At 44.9% G+C, this 13,274-nt stretch overlaps 1 protein-coding gene across 3 annotated transcripts in view; it reads left to right on the top strand.

The window, feature by feature from the left end:
• Positions 1-13,274, top strand: part of si:dkey-100n23.5 (cyclic AMP receptor-like protein A) — a 50,777-nt gene that overhangs the window by 33,875 nt on the left and 3,628 nt on the right. For all 3 annotated transcript variants that reach the window (XM_046053972.1, XM_046053971.1, XM_046053970.1), the window contains exon 12: positions 8,851-8,998. In XM_046053972.1, the coding sequence (XP_045909928.1) occupies positions 8,851-8,998 (148 nt within the window). The remainder of the gene's footprint in view (positions 1-8,850; positions 8,999-13,274) is intronic.

Raw genomic sequence — 13,274 nt, 5'->3', positions numbered from 1 at the left:
TGTGTGTGTGTGTGTGTGTGTCTGAGTGGGGGATTATTTCTATCTGAGCTCCAAAGCCTCCTAAACAGGGCTTAGAGAGACGGCCCAGGGCAGCAGCTAAAGCCTTTGGGTAGAGCTCTCTCTCTCTCTCTCTCCCCCTCACTCTGTACTCCTCTCTACTGGTCTCTCTCTTTCTCTGCCATTTCTCTCGCCCTGATCCATTGCGTTAATACACAGACACTCCCACACACAAACACCCTCTTGTTTTTGGCCCTCATCTGCTACACACACACACACAAACACAAACACACACACATCAGACAGTCACACGCCACACACAATTTTAATCTGTTCCAAATGCACACTGGTAAATGTGTTAATTCGACACCAGCTGTTGCGAATTGAAATGGGAAAGCGCTCCTACTTTTCCTCACCCGCGCTTGCACACACATGCATGGAGGAGTCATTATACATAATTTTTCTCTCTCTCTCTCTCTCTCTCAGTCATTCACTTGCCCTCATTTGGCAACACAAAAGTAGCACCAGACAATCGCACCTTCGCACTTATCCCTCCTCCTTCTCCTCCTCTCTCTCTCTTTCTCCCTCTCTCTCTTTGTCCTTCTTTTCCCTCCCTGCTGCCACTTCAGTCTCTCTCTCAGCTCTCTATGTGTGCGCGTGTGTGTGTATGTGTGTGTGTAAGCGCTGCCCGGGCACGACTAGAGTTTTCACAGTCTGCTTCTCACATCGCTTCCCCTGTGTGCTTTATGGTGTGGGTGTGTGTTTGTTTACAAGGCTTGTCTAGATTCCTACTGTGCGCGCTTGTACGCCTGTTTGCATAAATAAGCCCTCTCCTCGGAACCTAGCTGCTGATTTCTATGGCGCGGCGCAGCTTGATGTGCAAGTGCTCCTCCTGGACAGCCTGCTTGTCTTTTATGAGGACTTTTTGGCTCTCCTGACATACCTCCCACCACCCCCCTCTTTCCCCTTTTGACACCAAGTGGGGAGAAATTGGAATCCCCATTTAGTGGCTTTTATTTTCTCTTCTTTAAGGCTTAGTCTAGAGGCCCTAACCTCCAAGGCAAGGCTCATGGCAAGAGAGCTAGTTGCATTTGAGCAATCAGGGTTGCGTGCCCTGCAGAGGGGTGCTTCAGCACGGACGGATTGGCCCTGACGGCAAGGCTTGAACCGGTGATGCGTCTGTAACCTTGAGTTCACCCTGTCGCTTCAGGAGGCAGCTTGCATCCTCCTAGTTATTCTTGGTTTCCCTCGATGCAGCGTGTGGGTTTTGTGGTGTGTATAGGCCTATACATGCTTGCAGGGGATTTTTGTATGGGCTCCCTACAGCGCCTAAGCCCAAGCCCCCCCCCCCCCCGCCTTTCTCTGGAGGAGATCTGATTTCCCTGCTCCAGGCAAGCAGCGAGAACAAGACAGTGTGCGCGTGCTTCAGTGCGCATCTGGGCTTTTGTGTGTGTGAGTGCACGCGCAACCCGGGCCAGGCAGACCTTCCCCATCTCCGTTCTGCGCTTTGAAAAACGAGGGAGGAAATCTCAGAGCAGCAGTTATTATTCATCCCTCAAAGCAAACGGGGAGGAGGCGGAGGAGGGTGGGTGGAGGGAGGGAGGGAGGGAGGGAGGGAGGGAGGGAGGGATGGATGTTGGGAGGAAGAAAGAGAGAGCCAAACTGGAGGGATGAAGGGGGGCGGGGGGATACATTAACTCTTATCGCACTGTATTTGGCATTCTGCATCCCAGGATGCGCTCTTTCTCCCTCTCTCTCTCTTTCTCTCACTCATGCTTTCTCTCTCCTTTCTACACTGCCTTCCGTTCCTCGCCTCTCGGAATATCTCACATTCAGCGCGCAGGGATGTGTGTTTGTGCCTCGGTGTGTGTAGGCTGGTGTGTGGTTTGTACTGTACCCCCTAATATCTTTTGTGGTGAATTTTGTTTACTTGAACAAGTGAGCTCCTCAGATGCTGAAAGGCAGTATGCAAGGTTCCAACTCTCATCTTTATTTGTCTGCAAGCCTTTTTTATTCATCTATCTCTTCTCATTCAATTTATTGGATGAGAGTGGCAGCATTGGCCTGTTTACTAAAATAAGTTTTGAACTTGATATAGCTTGCAGGTATATGCTGTTCTTTTTTTGTTTTGTTTTTTCTTCATATTTGGAGGCAAAATCTATCATTTCTCCTCCCTTTGTGTTACTTTGATCTCAGATCTTTGCATGAGTGCTTCCAAAGCTCCAGGTTTCGTGACAGGGCTCCAAGGGGTCACTACCAAAGTCGGGATTAGCAAAATATGAGTATAATTTCATACACTAGAATTCAGCACAGATGGACGGTTCTGATCACTTTTGATGGTTTTTTTTTTTTACTCTTATTTACACACAGATAACAAAAATCCTTGTCAGTCAAATATCTGTGGTGTCACATGTGGCTGTGTGGCCTAGATATTATTTGGGTAGATATGTGACCATGCCTATGGTGTGTGTTGCACTTGTGTGTCGCAGGCAGTGATCGGTGTGCAACTGGAGACAGAAAGCCCCGTAACCATTCGTCTCCCGTCGAGCAGCAGCAGCGCACTGCTATTCATCCCCATTTAGCGAGACAGAAAGCTGGCCTAGAGGGCTGTGTGCAGTGCAAACACACACAGGGCAGGCGCCCGCACCGAGGCTGGACACACACACACACACACACACACACACACACAGGCTCTGGATTTAATATCTCAGTAGGCATATATACAAAAATTTGCATGTATTTGGATGCAAATAAACTGTATACCATATAGACAGAGATACTCTTTTACAGACATACAAACTACATACAAGCATATATAGGCAGATACATACATTCATGTGCATGCGCAAACGCTAGGAGATACTAGATAACCTCCCTCACACACACTTAGGCACGTGTGCACATTCACAGACACATGCAAACACAAACCCATACACGCACACACTCCCTGCTCCCCCTCCCTGCTCTTTCAGGCACGTCTTTAAATATTCATCACTCTGGCTGCTCTGAGAGTGCCGTAAACGCTGCCTCACACTCCAGGGAATCGCTAAAGCCTACTCTATCATCTGCTCTCCCTCCCTCCTCTCAGTCTCTCTCACACACACGCGCACACACATCAAGCCACAGCCACTCACGTGCACCGACACTCGAAGGCACAGCCAGTGGCACCGCTGGACACACAGACACACGCCGGTACATGAATGGGGCGCACGAAAAACACATGTGCGGAGATGTACAATGAACAGATTTTGTTTATGTGTGTGTGTGTGTGTGTGTGTGTGTGTGTGTGTGTGTGTTTACTGGCTGCTCCCAGCACAGAGGGTTGAGTGGTGTTGTGTTCCAGGAAACAGGATGTCTCTTTGTTTGGGTTTTATTCTGTTGGTGAACGTTAGCCCCTTCAGTCTCCAGGGTCTGTGTGTGCCTCTTTGTCTGTTAGGGTATTTGTGAATGTGTGTGTGCACTCGTGCAGGTGTGTGTGTTTTGTTTCTGCACAACATGCCTGTCCGTTTGTGTATTTCAGCCCGATTCCAGAAATATTTAGTGAAACGTTCGCACAGAAGGTTCTGCGAGTTTGTGTATAATGGGACTCTCCCTTAGCTGTGACAGTTATCTCCATGTTGACCCTGCGATCAAAGTAGATTATGTCCTTATCCATAGAGTACAACATATTTTTGCAGATAGTTCACAAGAGCAATAGAGCTTTATGCACATATGAGTGGCTGATCACATGTTGTTACAGAACAATGAAAGGCCTGTCCTCTGTCTTTGCTGCCCTAAAGGCCGTCACACATGTACACGAGACAAGGGAAAAACCAACAGAACCTTTAAAGTTGAAAAAAAAAAGTATTTATAACTTTGTTGCTTAAAATGGTTGAGTGTAAAAACTGCAACAATCTGATCGTGCTTTGAAGGATTTGGATTCAATGAGTGGATTGTACTTGATTCAAATTTGATAAAACTTATCTTGCCCCAAAAGCAGCATGAAGTATAATTTGACTATAATGAACCGTGGCCTAGTTGTTGTTTCCTGGTCAGTTTAATGTTAGAATTTAGTTTCTTTAATTGGACCTAAATTCAATTTCAGGTGTTTTCAGATCTTCTCAATAAGCCTAAAAGCTTTGTGGAAAGTACATGTACGCTGTACAGTTACTTTTTAAAAATTCAAGTATATAAATACCCCCTCTAGTGCACAATAGTTCCAGTGAGTTGTCGAACCTGCAGTTTATTCTCAGAAATTAAGATGAATATGATATCACATCATCTCCTCGGCTTCAGTAAGTTCGTATTTGGACATAGCAAAACATTAAGGGAGTTGAAAAAAGTTGTGAATCACATTCTGACCTTTCCCAGAGTCGAGGGATTGCACTTGTTTTGGCAGAATTATCCCTTTTAGTCGGGGAAAAGTTCACATTTGCTGTCAATAGCAGCACTAGGGCCTTGTTTTGGCACTGTGAAGCATGTGATTTGTCTGGAGGAAAAAGTCCGTCAGAGATAGGAGGAAGTGCGGTCGGGGGTTCAGGATGACTTCTCTGTCTGGTCACCCTCCTCTCGTCCGAGCTGTAGCAGTACAATGCTGAGAGGCAGCGGAAGAAGGATTTTGCGCAGAATCTGGAGGGTGAAAGAGCGACAGGTTCAAAGACTGACCGACAGCATGATAGATGGAAGGCCTGAATAAGTGAGCAGGGCTCGGAGACGCTGTGAGAGTACTACTGATTGACTGCATGCTTACAGGTGGTAGCAGACTCAGACTTAAAGCTACATGTGTCATCTTCTGTGTGTGTGTTTATTGTTGTTAACCATTTGGTCCTGAGTCATACATTATACACAATATCGTCCCTGTTGTCCAACACCAGTCAGCCAACTGTAGGACTCACTTGAATACACTGCACACACAAACCCTGATAAACACACACACACAGCGGCTCAGCCAGGCATCGCCCGCAGCCACACTCTCCTTCCCACCACTGCCTCCCTCATTCATCTTTCATTAGCCCGGCTCACACAGGAGAAACAGCCCACCCCCCTCCTCCTCCTCACGCCTCCACCCATCTCTCTCTGTCTAACCTCCTCGCCCCTCCACCCCTCACCCTCCTTGTCTTATCTTGGTTTCCCTCGCACGTAATCTCTTTTGTTTGTCTCGCTCATGTCTTGCAATCTGCCTCTTTTTTGGATATCTCTCCTCCTCTTTCTCTTTCCTCGCTCTCTGCCTCCTCTGCTTTTTAGTCTTTTCCATTCAGTCTCACTCCTTCAGCCCTTTCCCCTCCTCTCTCCTCCTCTTCCTCATCCTCCTCCTCGTCCTCCCCCTCCATTGCTCTCGGCCCTCGTTCCCCTTCACAGCCTCACTCTCGCACATTCTCACCTCTTTATCGTGTTCTCCTTTCCTCCTCCACTCTCCCTCTTTCCTTCCTGTGCAGTGCTGTTTCTCTGCTCCCCGCCCCCCTTTCCTGTCTCTCTTTCTCTCTCTCTCGCTTGCTCTTTCTTTCGTCCTTTCATTTCGCTCTCCCATCTCTCCCTCGATGGAGGGGAAAGGCTCTTCGCCTCTAATTGCGGCTGTTCCGTTGCCATGGCGCGTGTTGCTCGGCGCTGTGTGTGTGTGTGTGTGGCAGGCAGATGATTGCTTGCTGCCAGCTCTCGTTTCCCGGACGCCGATCGCATTTCTTTGCGGCAGCAGGAAAAAAAAAATGAGACGCCAGAAATAGCCCCCCTTCACACAGACCCACTCACTCTTACCGCTGCGCTGTCAGAGAAACACACACAGGCAGACGCACACACAAACACACATCCACTGCATTTCCTCCCCAACTGACACCCTCAATGCATGTGACCTAGGTTATATTGTATGTACACACCACTATGCACACTTATAGGCAGTGATGCGTGTGTTTATGCATGTCCGACTTCCTCCATGTGCATGTATGTGTGTGTGCTTCCTGCGTCTCTAAGGAGGTTGTGTGGGGACTCCTGATTTATTTCACCTTTAATGGGAAGTGAAATGAATGTGAGCAGCAGCTGGTCTGGTCCTCGGAGATACAGCAGTATGGTAACCCAGAAAATAGGCAGCAGCGTCGCTCTGAAATGGTCCTTATTCCGACAAGCGCCAGGACACGCCACTCTACACTCCACCTGCTACACAGTTTTATTTTAAGCTGCACTTAAACATTTAGTTGACACCCAGAATGCCTTACAACAGGTAGGTTCTTGTTACAGGTTTGTCACCAACCTTTGGCCAACCCAGGTTCTTTCCTGTCATAACTTTTTAAAGGGTATATGGAAGGTAAATGGGGAGAGATTACTAGCAAATAAACCTTGCAACCTCCTGCTGCAAAAGAGGATAAGGCAGGATTATAACCAGATTTGTGGATGAATCTCCATAATCATCTTCTGTGCGGTTCACCTGCACTTCTCAATGGGGTTTTTAAGGGAAGTTTAAAAAAACAGATTGTAATGATGAGCTTGACAAAGTAAAAGCGCCTCTAACCTGTAATTTAAAGTTGCGGCTTTCTTGGCATTCACAGAAGGAATCGGCAGTAAACCAAAGACTTTCCAAAACTGAAGTCATCCAGAGTGTGTTTGGTCAATTTATTCCTTCAGACAGGCTGTTGTGCATATTAATGCAGCTGAAAGAACAATAACGAATCACATCAAACCCTTAGTACAAACAACCAATTACTGCCGGTCAGCAGGTTCTTGTTACCTTTGTGTAGATTAATTTATAACAGAGGAAGCCGAGTCTTCATCGTTTCACCTCTCTGTTTGATCGATGTAGTCAACTATGTCTGATAAAATGACTCAAAGACACATGAGTGCAGAGAGCTGGTGCAGAAAAAAAGTCGCCCTGTGGGCACACTTTGGCTTGAGGAAAGACGGTGTCACAGAGCCAAATCAAACTTAATAATAATATTATCGTATAATAGCTGCAGCTTTGATAATACACGAAAGCTGTTCAGCATGTGCAAATGGTAAAGAAAAAGTAACAACAGCAAATCGCCAACCTGACAAGGGCATGCTTCAGGCTAAATGTGATTATTCAAATCTATTTATAAGATTACTTATTTTTATTGTTGCAGCATTTGTGAAACAGAGACAGTTTTTGCTTGAAAGTGTTCTTAACTAACCGAATATGTTAAATATATTTCACAAAGCCTCATTTGTTGTCCAAAAGCTTCTAAGAAACGCCACACAGCTGGATGAATACATGATGCACATGGTCACGGAAGTTTATTTCAGTCAGTCCCACACGTGATTTGACAATGCATCGTATAAAGTAGTTATTTTTGTGCTTACACAGGTTGCACACTGTTGCACATTACTGTAAGCAGCCACTGTCTTTTTTTCATTTTAAGTTTAATTTTATCTGCTTAATTTTTTTTCTTTCTGTGGCTGGCTATATTAGATGTAATGATGTAGTAATAGTGTAACAACACATATTATTCAATAAAACACGTGATATATAAATACTGTGTAGATATTTCCACTTTTACATTTGTTTTTTGCTGAAATGTTGGTGTAGGTGCTTGGATGGTGTCGCTGTGTAGCTGTCCAGGCTTGTGTTTTTCTGGGATGTCACACCATTGTCAACACTGTTGTGAAGTGATTAATGGGGATAATAGTTCAAAACACAACAGTAGTGCTATTACCAAGGACTTATTTCAAATTATTCTCATTTTATGTAACTGGAGACATGTCTCACCCTCTGACTGTGTCAGTGATGAAGACATGAGTGAATGTGGTGTCTCACGCAACTGCTTGTAACAACAATACAACAGCGGTTCTTTTTTTCAAATGGTTGGTTTTGTATCTTAGTTCCCTGCGGGGCACAAGCAGCTTGGGGATGACTTCTCCGACCCTGAGGCCAACCACCATGGCCACTTAGTTTACTCTGCACACCCAACCCAGGAACACACCGCACACGCAGATAGTGGTGTGCGCAGTTTGATTCGCTCGCTAATAGATCAATAAAAGACATTAGTGGCGGGCTAACCCGACGAGCAGCGCTAATACAGGGTTAATCCAGGGTTAATGGCTGAGCAGCATCATTCTCAGGGGCAGCCATTAGTTTACAGCCGCACCACACAATATCAGGTTCTCCTTCTAGTCATGCCCCAGGCCCCCAGAGAGAGAGAGAGGTGCAGGGAGGGGAATTGAAAAGAAAAGGATGGCGGATCGCCCTCATGAGTCAAGATGAAATTGAGATATCCAGACAGATGAAACCGAATGCAAAGAAATGGGAGAGATATCAGAGAATCGGGAGGCTGTGTGTAGAAAACGTGCGCGGAATGGAAAAGAAGCTGAAGATGGGACGGTGAAATTGTGGTCAGGAGAGGCAGGGAACTGAGATGAGAGAAGGAGAGGAAGGGAGTTGAGCGCTACACCTCTCCCTGTCCTTGTAAAGTGCTGCTTGCTGTCGAAGCGGCAGCCAAGAATGTGTCAGCCCAGCCGTCTCACGCTGCCTAATGGGCTCTTAAACGCTGATATAAAGCTTACTCGCTCTTTCGCCCTCCCCTTTTCCTCTCTCTCTCTCTCTCACTCTTTTTCTGCCTCTGCTTCTCGCTCTCATTACCTCTCCTTCTCCCCCTGTCCCTCACTCTGTCACTCACTTGTCCTCTCCCTCTCTTTCTCCCTCATTCTGTTACTCTGTCTATCAACCTCTCGCTCTCTGTCTTTCCCCTCTTTTCCTGTTGCTGTCTTTCTATGCCTTCTGACTTCTCCTTCAATTACTTCACCCTCGTCCCTGAAGCTCTCTTGCAGGTTGTCTCTTTATTTACAACATTTTTTTTTATCTATGAACTCAACACTTCTCTCTCTCTCTCTCTCTCTCTCTCTCTCTCTCTCTCTCCTTTTCTCCTCCAACAGGCTCCACAATGCCTTCTACCCACAGGATCCATCCTTCTCTTTCACCCTGTTGCACGTCCTGTCAGCACCACTCCACGGCTTGGTGAACGCCTTCGTCTTTGGCCTGGATAGGGATTGGTGGAGCCTACTGAGCCCAACTGGCATGCAGGTACAGCAACTGAACACATCTATGGCCCCGTTCAGACATGCGAATCCCTGCGTAAATGTGCTTGCAATTTAACACGGTGATCACGTCTGAATATCCCCCAGTCATTTTTCCGTAAAAGTTGCTATGCCAATCTGACTCGGCAACATTTCCGTAACACTTCCATTGACATCATGGAGACATGGAGTCTACAGTCATGCTAGTGGCTTTGTGATTCTGTACTTGTGGACAGCAGTGGTTTGGATTAAATGCTGATTTAACCATGCTAACATGCTCGCAATGACAATGTCATACTATATTAACCCTCTTGTTTTTGTGTGTTAGCATGTTAACATTTTCTACTTGTCACATAACACAAAGTACAGCAGTGACTGATGGGATTGTCATTAGCTTTGCAAGTATTTGGTCAAAAACCAAAATATTGGACCAGTTAAAATTTTGATGTGATGGTAGCGCTAGATGAAAAGTCAGAAGATCATCAAAGTTATTACAATTCATCCTGAGGTGGACATTAATGTCTAAAACCAAATGTGATGGCAATCCATCCATCAGTTGCCGAGACATTTTAGTCAAAACCAAAATTTCAGTCTCGTGGTGCTTACTCCTGTCAGGTTTTTTATTCTCTCTTTTCTCAAGTCCCTACATGCTTGAAATGTTGTGGAATATTTGGCGCTGCTTGTGTGAGGGAGGTTGTCAGTTGTCAGCTAAAGTAGAAACATATTTGGAGACAAATGTTTTACAAGGACTTATGTAAAAACACACTCAGCTCACCACAAATATTTTTGTTTCAGATTCCATTTATGCAGTTTTCAAAATCCATTTTGTCAAAGCTGTTTTGCGGATCTGTTGTGAATCTAGCTCTAGCATACTAACACTGCTAACTGACCATTCTTTGTTTTATGCTCATTAAGGCTCTATAAATTAGGTTCGTCTATAAACTGACGGTCAATTTGTGGCTTAGAACGATATACAGATATTGGGAGAGATTGGCTCCTTGGAAGGCTTAACCACTCAGTGTTGAGAACCAGACAAAATCAAGCCAAAATGATTTGTTACTGGGTTCATTGCTAACTCTTCTGTGTACATTTCACTTAATCTGAGTGAACTATGTCTATCGTTATCAAGGAAGTGCAATATCACCATCAGCACGTCTCTGACCGGGCCTTAATCAACAGACATGGTAAAGTCAGATTGTCCTATTCATGATGAAGAAGTTGGCTAGTAAGAGCAGCTAGACAATAGTCATAAGAGGCAGTGTATCATAATCCATACATTTCATTTCGAAAGCCACAAATCTCAATGCCTGGTGAAGGCATTTTTGAGTCATTGAGATTGATTAACAAACTCAATTATCAATTTTGTAAGTTGAGAGCGATCACCTGACAGTCATGTCATAGGTACCAAAATCCCCTTATTTAAAGAGTAAAATTGCAAATCACTGATTTTTAATGCCTTTCACAATTTGAGCTTTTATGAAAATGTAGTGACGTCAAAAATACCAGAGGGATGATGTTTTTACATTTGAACCGCAAACCTTATTGCTTGCATTTAAATGAACACCCCGAATCAATACAGTTCTCCGCAGATTTGTCTCAATCCACAAACATTGACAGTATCTGCGGATGTGAGTCGAAGCTGATATTGAACCATGAAGAAAAAGATTCTCTGTGCTCTTAGTTCAAGAGTGCACAAACACGCACATGCATACTGTCACCTATTCAGTATCACCTTCCACACTGATAACGGGTCATGAGCACAACGTGGAAGAGTGGAATGTGTGGTGTGACCTTCAACCCAAATGTCAATGTTGCACTGTGGTGAGTCGGGAGAGAAAGAGAGAGAGACACGCAGAGACAGGAGAGTGAAATGGAATCTCACTGTGTTCGTAAATCACAGAGAAAATGCTGTTTGTGTGTGTCAGGGAGAAAGCGAGAGATGGTGAGAAAGAAGACGACAGAGAGAGAGAGACTGGCGGCGTGTGTGTTCTTGCTCTATCGTGACTAACAGCCGGTTGTTATTCATCCTGGCATGCGACTCCCAGCAGCCCCCACACATCAGGTGTGAGATTGGCGCTGGAGAGGAGGGGTAAGGGGAGAGAAGGAGGTGGTGATGGTTGGGTGGAGTGGGGAGGGGGGGTTGTAACAGCGTATAGTCAAAATGTCCCTCCCTCGACGCAACAAATCCGCTCTTTCGTACCCGACAGCCCCCCCACCCCTCCTAACCCTGCCTCCGCTAGCTCACTCACTGGCTCTCTTTCAGTCGTGTATTTAAAAAGGAATGGCTCAGATGTTTTCAAGTCTGGCTTAATACACTTCTCGTATACCATATGTAGTTTGAAAATGTTACCGGTCCCTGCTCAACGTACTTGCCACGAAGGGGAATCCCCCCCTTATGTGGCGACAGTGTAAGAATACAAAATCCCCAGATCCTTATCTTCTACAATTCTGACTGATTCAAAGATTCTAAATATTGATCTTTGTATGTTAATAGAGTTATGCGTTTCGGATCACTGTATTGGCGTAATAAAAAAAGACGTAAGTGTGAATTATTGAATGAAGGAAAGCGCTCAGGAGCATTTTTGATTTAATTACTTATAACCAGTTTTGCAAGACGAAGGTGAAGTATTTTGTGTATACAGTGTACCCCAACTAACAAACTACAAGGGTGGACAACCAACACACACTTTAAATTAAATAGTGTCTGACTTTGGAGACCCCTGGTCTAGTCTATGGGGATTCATTATAAAAGACCTGCCATCGTAGCTTGGTTTCATATGTCTGTATCGCTGCCCACATCAGCATGTTCAGTGGTTCAAATAGGTGTGGTGTACTGTTCCCTGCGGTTGGAGAAACAGTTGACCAGTCAGAGCTTTGAAGATGGGTTTAAAAATGAGGACATCATCTTCCCACTTTGCTATCTATCTATATTGATGGAAAATAGTGGCAGAAAAAGTTTTTCTCCATATGTCTTCATTTAGCACTACTTTTATATACTTTGTTCTATTTTACTGACTGTTTTATTCTATTCTAAGTTAGAGATTTATGAAAATCTGGTTATACATTTTCTGTGTGTGTAGCGTGGAGGGAGCTACAACTGCATTTCATTGTGCAATCCTGTATTGTGTAATGACAATAAAGCTCAACCTTGATGGATAAGGTCAGCATAGCTGTACAGGTTTTTGTGAGGCGACACACAGAAATAACCTACGTCACTGTATTTTTAAAATGTTGTGAAAAACGGCACCGATTGGTTTACCGCAAAACCGAACACCCACAGCTCCCAACAGAAAATTGGCTGAATGAATTAAATGGTAATTCATTGCCACTGCATTGTGAATAACAGTGGGACTAGCGTTGGAGCGGGCAGGGTGGAGAGATAATGCACATACATGCAATGCAATAACAGCACAGCAGAGAACTCAAGAACACATAGACCAACTTATGTTTCAGGAAAGGACATTAAAATTGAAGCGGCTGGTGGTGTTCAGTTAAAAAAAACTTTCCAATCACAAAGCTTCATACTACATTCTTTTCTCTGCCCTTTTCTGTTGCCAGACAGTGGCCTTCCTCTCAAGACCAGTTAGCTTAACTGCCGGTTATGTTTCATACTGCAGTTCAGCAGACTACAAATATGAGGGAAAGGTTTGGCACACAGTGCACTGGAGCAAAAGCCTAAATAACAGTGCCCCTTTTCTATTTATTAAATTGAGAATCGAATTGTGATACCAAAACTCAAACCACTCCGTTTTGTTCGTGTGCTAAAAGGCATTCTAAAGTCCAGTTGAAGCTAAATGGTTAGTTGCACTCAGTTAGTGCAACTAAAACTTACGCAGAATAGCCTCTATATAGCCCGATTACTGACCTGCTGCATGTAGAAGGGTTTTTACAATAATCAAAATTACCTGTGTAACCAGATTTCTGTTTTCTTCCTGGTTTCTTGTGTGCATGTAAAGGTTCTGCTGTAATTCTGCATCGTGTCTCTTTCTTTATCTAGTCCGCCGTCCTTGTTTTTCCTCCTCCCTCTCTCTGCCGATCGCTGCCTATCTCTATCTCTGTCTCTCTGTACTGTATGTGTGTCTGTTCCCCTGCCTCCTCTGTACCCTGTTACAGCATCTCTGGAATTTATCTCTCTCACATTATTTCTGCTGCTCTCCTTTGTGTAGCATCTCCCTCCCACCTGTGTACTCTCCCTCTTGCTCATTCACCCCCTATTCCACTCTTTCCTTTCCCTGATATTGATCTGCATTCTAGCCATACAGTTGAACCGCCCGTGGCTCTGC

Source organism: Micropterus dolomieu, linkage group LG07 (genome assembly GCF_021292245.1).
Source record: "Micropterus dolomieu isolate WLL.071019.BEF.003 ecotype Adirondacks linkage group LG07, ASM2129224v1, whole genome shotgun sequence".
Lineage (NCBI taxonomy): Eukaryota > Metazoa > Chordata > Actinopteri > Centrarchiformes > Centrarchidae > Micropterus > Micropterus dolomieu.
Note: the sequence above shows the minus strand (reverse complement) of the source record. Positions and strands in the feature narration are given on the sequence as shown.